This window comes from Podarcis filfolensis (genome assembly GCF_964270895.1).
Source record: "Podarcis filfolensis genome assembly, chromosome: 5".
NCBI classification, from domain to species: Eukaryota; Metazoa; Chordata; class Lepidosauria; order Squamata; family Lacertidae; genus Podarcis; species Podarcis filfolensis.
In genome coordinates this window covers 79,807,750-79,827,630 of record NC_139608.1, presented here as the reverse complement: position 1 = coordinate 79,827,630, position 19,881 = coordinate 79,807,750, and the positions used below count along the sequence as shown (strand labels likewise).

Here is a 19,881-nt window from a genome sequence, read left to right as displayed (position 1 = left end):
TCGGATATACATCTGCCCCAAAGTCTTGTCCTGGCGGCACCATATTTCTGACACTTGCAAGTGTGAGGAGACAATTGGGTGACACAGTATGAAGACCCAAGGGCAGGTGTGGAGGCTAGAAAGTGGACCACATATATGATATATGAACGGATTTGTCAGAAACATTTCTTTGCGATAATTCCACTGTATTCCAGTGTCAAGAAAAGTAGTCTGCATTATTTTCTTTATTAAAATAATCCATGACTGATCACCCCATCACAATGCTTTCTTATCTGCAGCTGGAGGTAGTCATTTTTCTTAATGGGGTGTTGTTGGTTTTTTTTTTTTTTTTGGCAGAATGAAATTGTGAAATTATAGATAAAATATTTAGCGTGGCGTTTGCTAATGGTATGTAGTGAAAGCATGTGGGGTGGAGTGGTGGGGAGAAAGAGAATCTTGTAACTCAACCACAAGTAGCTAAATTGCTATTTTTCTCTTCAGCTTTGTTGGTTGCTTTTGCCTGCATGATTGCTGTGGCCCTCCTGTATTTTCTTGGACTTTATGTCTCCAAGTAAGTCTGTGTAAGTGATATGTGGATCTATATGTTTTTGTTCTATGTTTTAAATCTGCAAGTTATCATTGAATTATTTATTTCTGCATTTATTTATTTTAAAGTATAGACACATAAAGAACTAGAATAAACAGTAATAGTTTCAGTCCATTTTTATGGGCGTGGGCCTTTAACTGGGTGACAGGAGTGGCCATTTTCCATGTATGTGGCTGATGAAAACACATTTATGGTGGTATATTGCCAGTCACAAAGTTCAGCTTTGCCCCGTTGACCTGGTTCTTGAATGTATTTTTAAAGGAGCTGCATCCATCCAGGACCACCAATTGTTGCTCATGGCAAGTATGCCCATGCCTAGAATTGGATTTTGGCCTATATCTGTGTGAGATCATCATACAGGCATCAAATGGCCAATTTCTAACACTTTTAATCTATTGTGTGATTACTCTTGATATTTTTGATTCAGTAAAACTAGATGCACATATGCACCACCAGTGTTGGCAGTTTTCTCTGCAGCCACTGTCGTGGCCATTTCAGTGCAAAATGTGGCTTGCTTCATTAAAAGGACAAGAAGCCACAGTGCTATGTCAAAGAAACCTCAGGCAACATGTGTGGTTCTTCCTGATGTGTGTGGAGTGCTTTGTTGGATCATGGCATTGGCCTTCCTGTTCTTTATTTCCTACAAATTTGAATAAACTTAAATTATTGTGAGCTTCTTCATTGTACATAGGGAATTCAGGAACCCACACCATCTTTTGAAAGTTAGTGGGTAACCTTCTGCACCTTAAATTTCTTTTTGTTATTGTTTTTAAGGAGTTTTGTAAATCTATTAAGTTACAGGAGACAAACTACTCTTTAAACTGTTACTTATATTCAGGTTTTCTAATTCTAGGTAACATTCAAGTCCTAGATTTATAGACAGGTTACTTTTTGAATTCTTGCAGACTTCACTGTACCCGGGTACACTGCCATTGCCTTCAACACAAACCTACTTCCATTGTAAGTATATGTACCGCTTCACATTCTTTAAACATTTATGGGAGTATTCAACTAAGTTTTACTTACAGTAGATCCATTGAAATGAATAACTCTTGACTAAATAAGGCCAATTAATTTAAATAGGTCTACTCTGACTAAAACTTAATTGAACCACCCTTAATTGTGAAATATGCATGTCTCATACAGTGGTACCTCAGTTTAAGAACAGCCCTGCTTACCAACTATTCGGTTTACAAATCTCCAAAACCGGAAGTAGTGTCCCGGTTTGTGAACTTTACCTCGGTGTAAGAACAGAACCTGAACAGTGGAAGGGCACCGGTGGCAGGAGGCCTCATTAGGGAAAGCGCACCTCAGTTTAAGAACAGTTTCAGTTTAAGAACGGACTTCTGGAACGGATTAAGTTCGTAAACCGAGGTACCACTGTATATGTTTCTAATGCGCATAAATTTCTGCAAATACCTCCTTTCCCAACCTGGTCATGTTTTAAAGAGCAATCCCTGCTGCTGGAGTGGTGGATTTAGTAATTAAGAGTGCTTATTCTTGAGTTTTGAGTGATAGGCATAAAAGCACCCTCCTTTTTATTAAACAGAGTGCCTTGACCTGTGCTATGTACTATGTTTCAGCTTTCTATTTGTTGTGGAAGGATCTTTTACCATTTTGATGCCCCCCCCCCGGGGAGAAAGTGAGTTGTGTCCAAGCACTTGTGAACACAGCTTGCACTTTTCCACACTAATATGTTCCTGGTTGCCACTGCAAAGCCACCTCTCACAATCTGGTGATGCTTCCAGGGTTTAAAGGGGGAATTTCTTCACCCCTCTGATCCTAGTATACGCGTTGATGTTCTTTTTGCAGTGTAGTTTGCCCCTAAGTATGCTGCTTAGTGGAAAGTTCCTTCCTTCTGGCCTTTTTAGGCTGCTTCCAGACCACCTGATTATTGAGCATTCATCATGGTTTGTGTTTACCAAGTTTGCAGGCATGCTAGATGACACCAGCTCTTTACTCAGCATTCATTCTGATCTCTTTGCAAGTTCAAACAGCATTACATCAACCAGTGTTGTTTTTACGCTTTACATTTCCACATCACTTTCCTTATCTCAAAATGTCTGATTTTGGGGAGAAGGAGGTTTGTTGCGCAAGAGCTCTGCATCAAATTTAATTGCGCAACTTGAATTTTCCAGCATGTGATTGAATTTGCCAATCAGTGATACCACCCCAAAACAGCGATAGCCTGGAAGCGCCCTTAGAAGACTGTCTGTTCTTCTCTGATAGCAACCCTACTAAGCAGATAAAATGCTGTGGGGCTCTTGTTTGTGTCCCTGTCTTGCTCAATAGTGCTTGCTGTCAGACAAGATGCTGGGTGATGTACTTTTCTTTGCTTAATGTGGCAGCTAACTTGACAGTAATGAGAGAATGCCACTGCTGGAGATAGATTTGAACTGCTGTCAAGAGCAGTCAGAGTAGATGGAGGTGTTTAAAAATATACGTGGCAGGTTTGTAGAAGAACCTCAGGGTGTATTCTTCTACAGCAGGTGGTTTTAAGCAGGTTTTTTGCTAGCCTCTGCTTGAGATATTCAGGCTACGAACGGGCACTGTGCTTTGTTAGTGGGCTGTGACCATATGAGGAACAAGTTCTGGAATGTGTGTGTCAAAACTCAAGATCCGTGTAGTCAGGGGCTGGGGCCAGAGCTTCAGCTAGGGCTGGAGCTGACACCTTCATTGTTGACCAGGCAAAGTCAAGAGGCCAGGCAACTAGTACAAATACCCAGAGGCCTCATTCTATTCACCCATCACAGTGGCTGATATAATGCTCCTTTCCTCTGGGCTTACAGTAACGCTATTCCCCACTTCTGCCAAGGCATCTCTCCCAGAAGTTGTTAGCCCTCATACAATGCCCTTTTAGAGTTTGAAAAAACTTGTACAAACTGAATGAGACTTCCTGATTGCTTGTCCACTGGCATTAGCAGTAAATGTGTTTGCAGGAAATAGGCAAATGTTTGTACCCTAGAGCAACTTGTAATCTATCATATATACTCAGAAAATACTGAGTATGAGACCAGCAGGGATAAAAATGTTCTGCTGGTTTCTTTTTTAGGTGGTACAGCTTGTGTGTAGTTCATAAAGTATTTCTCATCCTTCTAAAAGAAAAATGGATCGCAATTATGAGTTGGTTCGGAATGGGCCTCAGTTGGCTAGGTGGATATAATGATATAAAACGGAAATAAAGTAGGTGATGCCATATATCAAGCAAGGAAAAATTGAGTTTGGAGAGATGCAATCTGGCCTCCAGCTCAGGCTTTTAATCTTGAAGGGCATTTTTAAACATGATGTGATTGCTAATAATACTTCACAGCAGGTTTTAGGAAATTAACATTTTTAAAGAGAAAAAGAAGCACGCACACACCAATGACTGGAACATACGATTCCAGAATCTAAAATTCCCAGATGTCTAGATTTTGGCTTGATGTTAGACTTTTAAGGACAACCTATTAATTAATTTAAAACAAATGCTGTGCCCAAATATTTTTAAAACAAATATAAAAATGAATTAAGGATACATCCCACCCAATGATCTGCAGATGTTTGCGTTTCACTTATTTTTGCTTTTAAGTTGGTTTAAACTTTTTATGATTTCATTGTTTGGTTTTACGTTTTTATATTGCCGTAAACTGATGTGATATATTTTTTATGACACAGTAGTATATAAATATTTTTATAAAAATAATAAAATAAAAATAAAATTAAAACACCTAAAATATTACCAGTGTTAAAATTTAGCCTCTTCAAAGTTAATGCTGTGTCCACCCTACTACAGGCAGAAGTAGCTGGAACATACCTAGCAAAGAAATGTCTAGCTGTTCCTTAGATACTCTAATTTGTTGAACAGATTGTTGCTCAGCTACTAGCTGTGGTGGTAGTCTTCTGAATGCCACTTGCTGGAAACGGCAGAAGATGAGAGTGCTCTTGTACTTGCGCCTTGCTTGCAGGTTTTCCACAGGCATCTGGTTGGACACTGTAAGAACAAGATGCTGAACTAAAGGGACCATTGGCTTGATTCAGCAGTTTCTTCGTATGTAATTATAACATATAAGAAAAAGAATCAGTCTTGGCATCTGTTCACCTGCTGTTTGTCTGAGGGGACCCTCCAGACTGGTGCATTCTGTAACACGTTCTTGACACATGTGTGTGTATGTGTGTGACATACACACGTGTTTGTTTGTGTTGGCATCTATCTGTCTTGGGAGACAATGGAAGAGTGCACCTGCACATTAGTGCTAGATTTATTCTGCCTTAATTTGTTCTGTAATACTTCCCCCAATGCTACTACATTACTGTTATTTTAAATCTGCCCTTCACCCTAAGGTCCTGGGGCAGCTTGGAACAAACCTCTCTTTCCAACAGTATGCACTAAATGGAAAGGAAGCACTGTGAGTGGTTTATTTAACTACTCTACACTAGCATGTTGAATGTAAAAACTTGCCTTTAGTGGAGAAAGGGAAGTCCCTTGCCTTGGCACCTACTACAGGAACAACAGCTGGAGAATACTTTTAAACATGTTTGCACACCCCTTCACCTGGAGCTTCTGGCAAGAAGAGCAACCCAGCTGTTCTTCACTTACCACGCACTGGCTCATATTCTTCCCCAATCTGGTGGTGGCTGCTTCCCCCCACCCCCCACAACCCATCAAATTTATCCTCACCAACAGCTTGCCACAAGCTGTCAGGAGGAGGAAAGTCTTGCTTTCCCATTTGCTTAGGTCGGAGTTTTTCAAGCCTTTTGGGTCCACAGCTTCCATGACCAACTACAGTGGTATCTCGGGTTAAGTACTTAATTCGTTCCAGAGGTCCGTTCTTAACCTGAAACTGTTCTTAACCTGAAGCACCACATTAGCTAATGGGGCCTCCTGCTGCTGCTGCGCTGCCAGAGCACGATTTCTGTTCTTATCCTGAAGCAAAGTTCTTAACCTGAAGCACTATTTCTGGGTTAGCGGAGTCTGTAACCTGAAGCACATGTAACCTCAAGCATATCTAACCTGAGGTACCACTGTACAGTACATTCTTTCTGTGGCACCCCTGTGGGGCTCAAGAGTCCAGTTATGTCACCCCTTGCCTGCAGAGCTGGCAGCCTCTCACCCCTTTTCAAACACCTTCAGCCTCCTCTCCTATCCCCTCTCCTTGGGAGTCCTTTGAGCAGCTGCAGCTGCCACCCCGGTCTCTGAGCTGCCCCCCTGCCCTAAAGAGAGTTGCCTCCTCATACTTCCCCACAAGGGCCTGGGAGGCACCCCCTGGCCAGCCCCAGAGGACCATTTGCCTAGGGAGCTTGTAGTCAGGGCTGCTGCAACAAACAACTCTGCAAGCCTTTGGGAGGCAGAGACATAAGAGGGCATTGGAGGACAGAGGGAGGGAAAGAGGGACACAGGCCAGTGTTGCCCGTGGCACCCCTGACCATCATTCAAGGCACCCCAGGTGCCATGGCACACTGATTGAAAACCACTGGCTTAGGGGAAAGCCTCCATCACCAGAATGAGGTATATTTGGAGAGCAGGCTGCCTGTTGTGGATTTAATTGAGCTGTACTGGCAGTGACTGAAAGAACTTGCAGTTGCATTGTACAGAATGACAGAAGGATGAGCATGCTTGGAAGTATTCCCCAGCTGCTTCAGCGGCCATTGGTGGAAAATTGGCTGCTGCCTTCTTTCAGAAGCGAATACAGGCACAGGGTGGCTTTGTTACATTGCACCCTTTAATTAAGAAAATTGCATGTGAATTGGCTCATAGAAAGGGGAGGAGGTAGATTTTTAGGAATGGCGGGCCCAAGCATTGCATCCAGAATGACATCTGCTTCTGAGATGTAGAGAATGGAAAACAACTCTGCACTGTGTTCTCTGCTTCCTGAGCTAAGACCAGGAGGAATCCATATGAATAAGATGTATATTGGGGCCCAAACACAGGATTTGATCTCTTGGAGATCGTTCAAAAAAGCCAAACCAAACCTGAGGACTGATTGATGTCACCACATGGTTTACCTGTTGATTCCCTGGAAAATCTTAACCATGATCAAATCCTAGAAAATGTCCTGTTATATAGAACTGTTGTCCCAAACAGTGTGGGAATAGTACATTTAAGAGCGTGTGCAGTTCCCATTCAAGCCACCCAAACTTTCCTGCATCTGCATTTAGAAGCCTCTCTGTGATAAGGAAACAAATAATCACACGGCAAGGTGGTTCTTGGACTACCCTCACAGCAGATGAGGAAATCACATGACAGACTTCTCTCCCATATCAATAACTCTTCGTGTGGAAAGCTGAATGTGAGGAGAAGGGTTCCAGCTTTTTTCTTTCTTTCTGAACGCATAAAATTTCTCCAGGACATACTAGCTTTCAACAGGGTTTTTGTAAGCAGTGGTATTCAATCAAGTGATTCCCCTCCATGTACAGTTAGAGGTGGTTTAATCCAGGAACGTTTTTTTAAAACACATGATGCTGCTGGTGTTATATATCAGAACACAGGTATGAGCCAAAAGTTGAGGTCAATATACTTTCCAGACAAGAGAGTAAAAATGTGCCGTAGCTTCCAGTTATTGCTTACAAATACAAAAGCCTAGATGAGGCAGCAATTTACTTAAGGAACCATTTCCATTATCAGTGAATCATCTCTCTTTATTAGATGAGAAAGGCAGGAATGCCAAGTCTTTGGGCACAAAATCATAAGTCAAAATGTCTCACAGGAACCTGTACTTTTCCACAGTTATTGCTTGGCTGTCTATATTACCTCTACCCCTTGCCCCTTATTTGTGTGTGTGTTTGTTTAGAATTTGATCTGACCCATCCCAAAGGCCCAGAATGGGTAACAGTAGTAGAAAAAAGACAAAAGATCCACCTAGGCTTCTAAGCATTCTAATCTGGGGAGATGCATTCCCAGAGGTTTGCACAGCCAGTATGGAAATAGTAGATATAGATTAGTACCCAACCTTTTTACTTTGTGAACAGAAGGAGCTTCCATTCAAAGAATGAGAGAACAACACTTCTTCCATTTACAGAACAAAAACACTGGATTCTACGCACAGTGTTGGACTTGGCTGGAGGCATCTGGATTTCAAATAACTCATGCTTTACCCCATAGTGGTCTCCTTAAAACAGCATACCCACCAACATTTCTCCAATGGAAATAGGGATCTTCTACTCCATAATAATAATAATTTTATTATTTATACCCTGCCCATCTGATTGGTGTGCCCCAGCTTCCAACATATGTAAAAACACAATAAAACATCAAACATTTGAAACTTCCCTATACAGGGCTGCTTTCAAATGGCTTCTAATGGTTGCATAGTTACTTATCTCCTTGGCTCAGGGGTCCATACCTTCCAACATTTATCTGATGAAAATAGGGACGCCCTAAGGAAAAGTGGGCCATTCTGGGATCAAATCAGAAATGGGGACGGCTTCTGTAAATCTGGGACTGTCCCTGGAATATAGGGACACTTGGAGGTTTTGAACCAGGGCTGAGGAACCTCAGACCCAGGGTCCAAATGCAGGCCTCTTTATCTGATGCACTGAACATTCTCCAGGCCACACCTCCTCTCCTTAAGCCACACCCCTCACTGGCTCTGCTTCACATCTGAAAGTTTTTGCCTGACTAGAATGTGCCCACAAGCTGTGAGAATTCCTCTTTCTTGCCTTGATGGAGGACAGAGAGGGGTGTAGAAACTAGCTGGCATGTTGCTCAGAAGGGAATGTAGCCATCAGTCTGAAAATGCATCCCTACCACTGCCCAAGAGGAAGGGTGGGGTGCATGTTGGCATCTTTCTGTCTTGGGAGGCAAGGGAGGAGTGTGCCTTTGGGGGTGAAGTCAAACTGTTGGATGGTTACAGTGCCTGCTGTGGCTGTAGAGGCTGATATGGGAGAGAGATGTTTTGCTGCAGGTGAGACAGATGAAGGTGTCCAGTTGTGCTGGTGCAGCTGCACCATGGTGTTTCCTCTCTCTGTGTTCCTCCTAGCGGTCATTCCTCCTCTGGTCACTGCTATGGATGCGCAACCTGTCTCCAGGCACTGTGGTTATCTGCAAGGGATTCCCACATAGTGGGGTTGGTGTTCCCAGCCTTTGTGTTATGCCTGCAGACATCTTTGTATTGCAGAGTTGGTCTGCCGATGGGCCTGGTGCCTGAAGCCAGCTCCCCGCAGAGCACATCCGTGGGGATCCTGACATCTTCCATTCTGTGTTCATGTGAGAGGGATTGTTAAGTTCCTTGGGGGGAAGCACTGACATAGCAAAATGCTACAGTTCTCTTGGAAATCTTGCTTAGCACATGCTCTTTAGTGTTCCGTGACTGTATTACTGCTATTGAAGTGGGAGCCCCACCGATGAGACAATACCTGGCTTGGCTCCATAATATTTTATGTTTTGTTTAGATACTGTACTTTCAACTTGTTATGTTTGGAATATCAGAAGCATTTGGCATTGTTTCTTTGGAGTCTAGGAATCTCCCAAATGTAATTGCAATCCCTTCTCAAAATAGGAGAGCACCGACTCCAATTTAATTTTCTGGGAAATGCTGAGTTGATTATCGATTTGCTTGACATCCTTGGCTTGGAAGAGGCTCCTAACATCTCCAGTGTGATCTCCAAGTCAGTGTCTGTTAAAAGTCTGCTCTGCACTGCCACTTTCATTTCAGTTTGTTTTTCACTATTCTACCACAAATATTTTCATTTCCTCCAGCATTAGACCCCGCATGCTGGCACTGCAGGCTCACCCATCCCCAAATCACACCCATACACCTGCAATATATTTATGCAGTTCCCTAGAAAAGAGGGACACTTTGAAAATGGATGGTCAATTAGTCCAGTTTAGCTTCTGATAAAATTATTTAGCAGAAACAAATCAATAAGGTGTCCAAGAAGAGAAGACAGAACAGGATTTTTCCAGTGTTGAAAGTGTGATAAAACTATTGTGTGTGGCATAAGCACTCATATTTTCTTTTGTCCCACTGTAGTCTCTGGTCAAAAAGGTTTTGCAGGTTTTTGAAGCAAAATAAAAGTTTTTAAAACCTGTTTAAAGGAAAAGGGACCCCTGACCATTAGGTCCAGTCGTGGCCGACTCTGGGGTTGCAACGCTCATCTCGCTTTCTTGGCCGAGGGAGCCGGCGTACAGCTTTTGGGTCATGTGGCCAGCATGACTAAGCCGCTTCTGGCGAACCAGAGCAGTGCACAGAAACGCCATTTACCTTCCCGCCGGAGCAGTACCTATTTATCTACTTGCAATTTGGCGTGCTTTCGAACTGCTAGGTTGGCAGGAGCAGGGACCAAGCAACGGGAGCCCACCCCGTCGTGGGGTTTCGAACCACCGACCTTCTGACTGGCAAGTCCTAAGGCAGCTTTGGATTTAGGGTGGTGTGGGTGGTTCCCTTGTATAGGGCACTGAGCTGAGGGGTGCAAAATAATAATAATAATAAATAACAGTACCACCTTATTTGGGAACCTATTGAAAAGAGCCATTAAAAAGCAACTGTACCAGCATGAATTATTGTGAAAATAATAAATACTTGGGGGTGCCAACTTTTGGCTCCCTTCAGGGCACAATGTTACCAAAGTCAAAGGTTCCCTGAATGTGCAATCGAAGCCTTTGTGTGTAAAGTCTTACAGACACTGGGTGAGATCCATTGTTAGTCATACTTAGAGTAGTAGACCTATTGAAATAAATGGGTCTAAGTAACTTCTGTTTATTGTTTTCAGTGGGTCTAATCTAAGTATAAGGTAGTTTGACGGTGAACAAATATAGGATGAATGTCTAAATTACGCTTTTGCTGCTCTCTTCATGTGAACAACAGCAGCAGGGAAAAGTGTCAGCTCAAATATACCTTAAGTTGTAAATGAAATATTGACTTAATTTAAAGATGCTGATGTTTTAGGGCTGCAACATGCAACAGTGCAATTTACCCATCACTCCTAGGCAAGTGGATTGTAGCCATAACTGATTAGTTTATCAGAAGTTTTTAAAATCAATTAATGTAAAAAGATATCACAGTTAATTAGGGAGCAATTTCATTTTCATAAATAATTTTTTGATGCAAGTAATTATGAAAATTGCAGTTGGCAACACCATGTTAGAAAGGGCATTGCCCATTTTCCTTCAGGAAGGAGGGGAATAACTCTTCTTTTTGATATTTTATTAAAAGTTGATTAAATAAACACATAAAAATGTTTTGTTGTAAACCGCTCTGATATTTTCATAAATATTTATTTATTAAAAAATATTTATTACTGAGACTGAGAAGTTATTTTATCTCACAACAACCCTGTATACCCTGCAAGAGATGCCCTTTAAATAAGATAAAGCCATTGGAGGAAGATGAATAAAAAACTGTAAGCGACTGACATAAACATTATAGTTCTTCCATTTGTAAAGTCTTGCAAGAAACAGGATTCCCCATACAGAGCACCAACAAAACAACCTTCTAAACCTGCTGCGACATTTGTCTGGATATGAAAACAATTCCGTAACAAATAGACTACCCATTTGTTTTTTCTAACTCTAGTCTAAACAATCAATGCGCAGTAAAAATTAGCATTCAGGCTTCTTTCCGCTCAAGACTTTCTGTGATAAATGATGATACTCTTTCTTGGCCTTTCAACTGTGGTGCAAAGTAGTTAGCATAATGAATAATTTCCTGAACAATAAAAGGACCTCTGTCTTTAAGAACAATGTTTTAGAGATTGTAACACTATTTTATTTAGTAGTACTTTTCAAGAAGATTTAGAAATGAAATTAATCCCGCAGGGACGTCTCTTTTTTTGCATATGTTGCTTGGTAAAGTATCAACTTCACTGATGATATATAATGAATTTTTGTCCAACTGTGGATCCTTATGATCCTTATCTAGCCAAAATGACACCATTCACATGGAAGAGGCAGGCTTGGAGAAATCTCACCATTTGCTGAAGTACAAAAAAAAACTTTAGAGAAAAAAAGCCTAAGGGGAAACCCTCAAAAACAAACCAGTGCAAACTGAGCATGCTTAGTGAGCATGGAATACTAACTTACTGGCTGACATCTGGAAGACAAAAAATAGAAACCAGAAAAATGAAGAGGGAGAGTGGAATGTCATATTCTGGAATGCACACAGCTGGCTGGAACCCTGAGTAGAAGCACTCCATATGGCAACCTTTTCTTGCAGGTCCTTGCAATGAGAGAGGTGCAGACCCAGAGCCAGAGTTTTATATTCCAAGCAAAGCTAGTTATGTTGTTTTAATTTCTGAGTCCTCCTACATCTCTAATCAAGCATCCATTTTCCAAGTGGGGCAGAACATCCTGGGCTGAAATATGGCTGGGTTGTCTAATGTACGCTAGATCAGGCCATTGGGTCATCAAGAAGACCAAATCCGTTCCTTTTTCCAAAGCTCCTTCCCAGCTGGCAGCAAAGCTGGGTGAGTGAACTCCTCCCCTCTCGCCAACTGGTTGAGTTGAATGTCACGGTCTGGTTTACGAAGTCCTGGCAGAGGACATTGCGACCGGGGGCAAGATGGTGGGGTGGGAGCAGGAACAGGAGTCCGGAAGCCAGAAGTCCGGAAGCCAAGGGTCCGAGGCTCAGGAAACCAGGAGTCGAGGAGTCAAGGGTTTGAGGATCAGGAAACAAGGAGTCAAGAAGCCAAGGGTCCGAGGATCAGGAAGCAAGGAGTCAAGAATCCAAGCGCAGCAAGGCAGGAAGTGTGTTGCTGTGGCAAAGAGCCGAAGGGAAATGCTGGTCTTATATCCCTTCCCGGCTCTTGCCACCAGGTGCTGTGAGTTACCAATCGACCTCACCTCTGCAGCTGCATCTGTGCTGCTTCACTGCCACAATAGCCTCCCTTACCTGGGTTGCTTCCTCGGCAGTGTCCGGGTGGAGCACTTCTAGGAGTGCCGCCTCTTCTGTTTCCGCTGCCTGAGGCAGCTGCTTCACTCCATGTCAAAGTGGGCCGGCTCAGTGGAGAAGACATTTCTATGTGTTCCATGCACACCAAACAGAAACAGATGTCCTAGTCTGCAAACAAGCAGCCCAATCCCATACAGATCTGTTCACACAAAGATTTCTAACAATGAGGCCCAAGCACTTGCTTCTTTCTGCCAGCCAGAAAATAAAGATATCATGTATTCAGCTTTCAGTATCTCTACTTCTACTTTAACTACAGATGGTAACCAGTCTAACCAAAGAAGTAGAGTAGAGTTTGTTCTGTGGAATAATTAATGGCCTGGCGACTTACATAGTGCTGCATCGTGGGTTTGTGACCTTCTGGTGAAGATTTGCTGACCTTGCTTGCTGTCTGAAGAGTTGGATTAACTAAAAATAGATGAGACTAAATGAAGTTCTCTCTTAAGAACACTTCTTCTAACCAAAGACATAAAACCATTTTGAAGTGACCCCAGTGTAAGGCACTGGAAAGGTCAGGTGCCCATTAATATCCACAATTGTGACAGACCCATTATAGTTTGCAGCAACAGAAGAGCAAATTCTCCATGTCCAAAGGTGAAAAATGACTTTGAGAGGCCAGTTTTAGCAGAACTTTTGGAATTCACAAGTTGGGGTTTTTTAAAAAAATGTTATCCAATTTCTTCTTCTTCTTCTTCTTCCTCTTCTTCTTCTTCTTCTTCTTCTTCTTCTTCTTTGCTTAATGAATGCATTCACTCATTTAATGCTGCCATTCAATATATATAGTCTTCTTACAGTAGCTTGCAACATATAAAAACAAAAGACATATCAAAATACAACAGTGCACCAATAATAATTGCAGTGGTGAAACATTTTACACTAATCCAATTCTACCAGCCTCATAAAAAAGAACAGAAAAGAACCCTTGGTAAGCCAGTCATGAATACAAATATTTTTCAGGGTTGAAATGTATTTCTTCACTCTAGGTCATCACATCATAGAATAAAATGGGGTGGGGTGGGGGATAAATACCAGAGCCGTAAGTCATCACACCATAAAATGAGGGGATGGATCTAACACAACAAATGAGATGAAAAAGTTAAATAGAATCAAAAATTAAAATGTTTTTAGAGCCCATTTAAATGAGAACAAAGAGGCGGCTGATTGTATCTCTCAGGAGAGGGAGTTTCACATTCATGGGACCACCCACATAGAGCCACTATCTTTCATGCCCAGTAGCATAAACCTTCTCTGTGGCAGGCAAAGGAGTAGAATCTCTGCCATGGATCTTAAATCTCTTGCAGGTTTGTTTGAGCACAGGCAATTAAGTATGGAATTATCAATATTGTACCTAAGAACCAAATTCTTTTTCTTTCTACACCAAGTTTTGGAAAGAGCAGAGGAAAGGTAAATGAAGTTAAGCCCAGAGTTTTCCTTGCTCATAATCTCCCTCACTTCAATATTAAATCTGTGCAGAGCTTGAATGAACTATTAAAGGATTTAGACATCATCATCTGTTTCTCCCTTAGCCAACCTGTTCCCCCCGCTTTCCCAGGAATATATCCTGCCATACGGAAATGCATCTTTCAGCTGTGTGTCCTCTCCCCTTACTAATTACTAATCCATGCTAATTTGTTTCATGTTGGGGGGGCATGGAGAAGCTCTGTTCTTGAACCCCTGCCCCACATCCCAGCACATCAGTTTGTCACTGAGCTGGGTAGACCAATGGTATGACTTGGTATCTGGCAACTTTCTAAATTCCTAAACATTGTTGGGTGTGGCATTTATATCTATTTCTCCAATTCTTTTCTCAGGCCAAACAAACCTAAAAAACCTGTGTGACCAGAGGCACTAGTTAAGGAAGAAATTAGGGTCATCTTTGTTAAGGGCATGGTGGCACCAATGCTTTACCTCAGTTCATAAAAACCTAACCTGTTTATAACCTACATAGAACATCTGTAGGTATGTACTGACAATGGGATGTCACATTAGCAGCCAAAGCTGTTGCTGCTGATCTAGCTTGTCCAGTTTAGTTAATCCTAGAAGCAACTTGCTAGAAAATGGGTTGCCATAATTTTTGGAGAAACTGCAGCAATTATTTTACAGCAAGCTAGCAGTCTCTGTGCATATGCTGGGTTACATTAGCGCTTGCTCCTGATAGCCTAGAGCTCTAAAGCACCATTCTTTGCCAAGGAGGCGGCGGCTATCTCCAATCTGGCATCTGAAAATGACAAAGCGATCTATCAAACAGAATTAGGCAGGCAGATCCTTCCTGTTCTGTTTAGCGTTGTAATTCAATATGGCCAAGCCAGAGGCCTAACCAGGAGAGAACCGTCCCTTCAAATCTAATGAAGCACGGCTCGCCTTTTGCATCCCACAAGCATTAGCATGTAAGCTTCCTCTATTTTTAAATGGAGATGGGCATACTGTACATGTCAAGCAGAATTTATAAAGGTATTTTGGAGACAATCTACATTGGGCAATAGTTCAGTGGTAAAAACACACTGTGAAATACCAGTTTTGACTTCTGGATCCTTTGAAAAGAGTGTTTGATGTATGTTTGCACACTTAGGTTTTGATGCATTATTTCCTGTTCTGAGAAATGTGGGCAGTGCCACACTGACACCCAGGTCTTAAAGTGGGCAAAACGTGATTGTAAAAGAGTGGCACACAAATCTCTATCCGTGAGAAGCTGTGCATAAGGCAAGGTTCCAGAAACCATTTTAAAATTAATGGTGTTTTTTTAATCATCTGTTTGAAAGGAATGTGTTGCTACGATGCTTCCCAACATAATGCATTCCCAACATAGTGCATCCCATAAATGTAGAATTCAGTATACCATCAAACTCAGCTTTCTATTAAAATAAGTTAGGAAAAAGCCAATGACTAGACCATATGGCTTCAAAGATTGGATGGAAAATGCAGAGACAACCTCATGATACCTCTGAAGTGCGGATATATAAGGTGGGGAAAATCCTGCTTGGAACTCCACCATCTGAGCAATACAAAAGAGGCATATTCACAACTCACAGAGAAACAGATTAGAATGATGTAAATTGTAAAACACCCAGAGAAACCACATTTGGGTTCTTGCTTTGGACCATAAATGGTATTCTGGAAAAAAAGTACCTGGAATGGCAACTTGTGAGCTAGACAAACCAACCAAATTCCTGAGTAATAATAATAACTGCTAACAAACTGCTTCAATTGTCCATTTAACAGTAATGGAGTAAGGCACTGGAGAGACATAAAACTTCAGTTTGCACCTTCAAAATCCCTGAGGCTGAATCTCACCTCTTTTACACAGAATCTGCCTCTGCTAGGATGAGTTCCAGATGAGGAGTGTGACCTTGAGAAGTCACAGGGGCTAGCTCGATGAAGATTTTGACCAAGTGTGTGGCAGCTGTGAAAAAAAGGAGAATTCCATGTTAGGGATCATTAGGCAGTGCTGAAAATAAAACCGAAAATAAAACTGCCAATATCATAACACCATTATATAAATCTATGGTGCAACCACACTTTCAGTCCTTTGTACAGTTAGTGAAATGAGAAGTTTCCCCACCACTTGTATCACAATGCCAGAACCTGGGGCATTCAATGAATGAAGCTGAATGTTATATGATTTGGATAAGGACAAACCACAGAAACTACGTCTTCACACAACACATAATTAAAGTATGGAATTTGCTCCCACAAGATGGAGTGATGGCTGGGATGACTTTTAAAAAAGGTTAAATGAGTTCATAGAGGTTAAGGTTTCCAAGACCTGATGGCTCTGTTTTACTTCCACGGTGAGAGGCTGTATGGCACTGGATACCATTGGCAGGGGATACCAAGTGGAGTGACTACTGTTGTACTTGGGTCCCGCCTGCTTCTGAGCTTCCCCTAGGCATCTGGTTTGCCACTGTGAGAATCGGGTGCTGTACTAGATGGACCTTTGGTCCACTGCAACAAGACTCTTCTTACATTCTAATGTGTGAATTGGAGTGCTTTGCCTGGCTTGCAAATTGATGTTACAGCCCATACCCAGTCACGTGTCACTGGTGAATTTAGTTAGTTTGACTGGCTCAGAAGGAGGCATTCTGGGCTGTTTGCACAGAAAATGGTTTATGTTCTGCAATGCATATTGAAATATGGTATCTGTGGAGGTTTTGTGGCTTACTTCATCGTGCCCATTGGGTCCAATGTGACATTAATTTGGCTGGCTCTGCTGGGTCAGAACTTGACATTCCAGTTTTTGGAGTAGCTCTTAACGCTTGGAATGAATATTGGGGCATGGTTTCTGTGGATGAACCATGGCTCGTTGCATCAATCCAAAATGCCTTTAATGCTTGGATTGGATATTTGACCATGATTTCTGTGGAAGTTTTCTTCAGGATTCCTTTCTAGACTTGTGTGACTGGTGAATTTGGTTAACTCAGCTCAGAAGTTGACAATTTAGGCCATTTTATGGTGGGGAATATCATTTATGGCCCAGAACTGGTATTGGAATGTGGCTTCTGTGGACATTTTGTGGTTTACTCATTCTGATGAATTTGGCTAGCTTTGCTAGTTTGGAAGTCTCCATTCTAGGCCATTCAGTTGTGTTCCAGATGGATTCTGGCTATGAAGAAGTTAATGTGTGTGTGTGTGTGTGTGTGTGTGTGTGTGTGTGTGTTCTCAAGTGTCTCTAACACATTGCAGTTTTTGACAGCAGTTTTATGTGTAAGGGGGTCATTCTGGCCCATTCTGCGCCAGCTTTGACACATCCTCCAAATTCTTAATGTGGCAAAATTATTATAATGACCAGCTTGAATGGGAACTGTCTTTTCTATCAGTTCAAAAAGAGGCCAACATTTGATGCCCCCCTGCAGCCCTTGTGCTGTTTTCCCAAAACTGCTTAAGCAAAGCACTGGGCTTTGGGAAGGAGGCACGAAGCTCTGACAGGGTCCTAGAGCCCTCTCCACCTTCTTCTCAAAGCTGGGAAAGTGCTAACTAGACTTTGGGAAGGAAGTGGGAAGCCTCTAGGAACCTGTCAGAGTCCTCATGCCTCCTTCTCAAAGCCCAACACTTTGTTTACCTGGCTTTGGGAAGGCAGTTGGAGGACTGTGGCGGAGGTCAAATATTCCTGGGGGTTGCCAAAAAAGGCCTCGAGGGACTCACATTGGGTCACTTTGCTCTAAGTAATTAGCAAAACTCTAATCTTACATCAATGCTGACTTCCAGCTTTTTCAGTCTTTGCCATGCTCTGACCCTCCTTGAATGGAGAACTTGACTGTCAACAAAGGTACATCACTCTTTTCTCCACTTTCCCTTTTAGGAACTTAATTCTGCAGAGAGCCCAAGACCGTTGGAGGAGAAACCCAAACGCCGAAGACTCCTTTCCCTGGACACATTTAGAGGGTAAAGTCCTGCACCATGTTGGTTTTCCATAGTCTTTAAAATTCATTTTTACAATACAGTGGTACCTCGGGTTACAAACACCTCAGGTTACAAACACTTTGGGTTACAGACTCCAATAACCCGGAAGTAGTACCTCAGGTTAAGAACTTTGCCCCAGGATGAGAACAGAAATCGCGTGGCAGCAGTGGGAGGCCCCATTAACTAAAGTGGTTCCTCAGGTTGAGAACAGTTTCAAGTTAAGAACGGAGCTCGGGAATGAATTAACTTCACAACCAGAGGTACCACTGTAGATGAATTTATACAGTTTATCATTTAAACTTGGAGCAGTGTTTATAACGTGCCTTCTTACTGGGGAATGGGGGGGGCAATGGGTCATGCAGGATTCTTAAGCCCCACCTTTTCTGATGGCTGCAAATGCTACTGAGATGTTCATTTTGGGATTTAAGCAGAAACTGCTCACACACCTTCAGACTCATTCACTTAATCATATGGTCTAGAAACTTGGTTTTAAAAAACAAAAACAAAAGAGTTGTTGGCTGGTTTTGAATTCTAGACCCATTCCCTACTCCTGTACTTTCCTTTTAATAGAGAAGAAGACGCATTCTCTTTAGTAGAGAAGGGCATTTACTCAGCCCTTGACTAAAGGCTGTGGTGTTTTTCATACAGCAAGTTGTTTTGTTTGTGCTCATGTAACTAAATGAGGAAAACAGTTTTCAGAGCAATACCCTAGATACTACTATAATATAAATAGTAAGAGAGCAGTAATGTTAATGCCATTTTGAGAAAAATGGTGGATTACTCGGATTCATAAAGACATGAGAGATAAGCAGTTGACCAGATCTTTTCCATGTGCTTCTGCAACTTCATTTTCTTATTACTGTAGTTGTTACAATCCCACTGGGAGTAAAAGGTTAACATTGTTACTGCAGTGGATTTTCCCCTACCCTACTGCCTGATGAGCTAGTAAGTCTCTCTCTCTCTCCTTTATTAAAAGATTTTTCTTAGGTAGCAAAGGTACATATGATTCTGTTTTCAAATCACAGAGTCCTTCATACAGGTCAGTTACATTCAGAGCGAGACATTACTGTTATAGGCAATATGTAAACAACAATAGGAAATGGAGCCAAGCCAAGAATCAAACCATTGGCATTTTAGATACAGTGATATTTTCCATTGTGTCTATTCTACACTGCCATTTTTAAAGGACAGAGTTAACGTCTAGTAGCTGGCAGAGGGAGCTTGTGAGTACATTAACTACTTAGCTAGTTATGCTGTTAAGAAGGTGCAGAATTCATTAGAGGTACATTGGGTACAGGCAACACCCCCATTTACATGGAGGGATTATATTCTGAGGCATTGTGTGTGTCAGTGAAATCACGTATATTTGAAACACCATTGGAAAAGCCCTTTTGTGATATTTTTGTGACGTTTTCAGGTTACTTCCAGGTTTGGCACAATGCATGCTTGTGTGATCAAGCATATATTGAACGAGCCAGTTCCCAGGATTCCTTTGGGGAAGCCATGACTGTTGAAGCGTGGTAAAAGAGTGCTTTAAATATATGGTAGGGTGAGATTGCTGTTTGTCTAAGGCAATCAAGGGAGTTCATAGCGAGGCAAGATTTGAACCAAGGACTTCAGGCTCACAGTCCACTCTCTTCAACGCCATGCTACCCTACCTCAGTACTAGCAGTGATGCGGACACGGGTGAGGCTGTGATCTACACCACTGAGCCTCTTGGGTTTGGTGATTGGAAGGTTGGCCATTTGAATCTGTGCACATGAGGAGGGGGGAGCTCCCATTGCTCTGTCCCAGCTCTTGCCAACCTAGCAGTTCAAAAACACACCATGCAAGTAGATAAATAGATACTGCTGCGGCGGGAAGGTAAACAGCATTTCCGTGTGCTCTGGCTTCCGTCACGGTGCTCTGTTGCACCAGAAACAGTTTAGTTATGCTGGATGCTGACCCGGAAAGATGTCTGCGGAAAAACGTTGGCTCCCTCGGCCTGAAGCGAGATGAGCGCCGCACCCCATAGTCGTCTTTGACTGGACTTAATCG

At 42.2% G+C, this 19,881-nt stretch overlaps 1 protein-coding gene across 4 annotated transcripts in view; it reads left to right on the top strand.

The window, feature by feature from the left end:
* LOC310762928 (heparan-alpha-glucosaminide N-acetyltransferase-like) overlaps positions 1-19,881 on the top strand; it is a 170,598-nt gene that overhangs the window by 42,435 nt on the left and 108,282 nt on the right. For all 4 annotated transcript variants that reach the window (XM_083614752.1, XM_083614753.1, XM_083614754.1 and 1 more), the window contains 3 exons: positions 481-550; positions 1,492-1,546; positions 17,744-17,826. In XM_083614752.1, the coding sequence (XP_083470878.1) occupies positions 481-550; positions 1,492-1,546; positions 17,744-17,826 (208 nt within the window). The remainder of the gene's footprint in view (positions 1-480; positions 551-1,491; positions 1,547-17,743; positions 17,827-19,881) is intronic.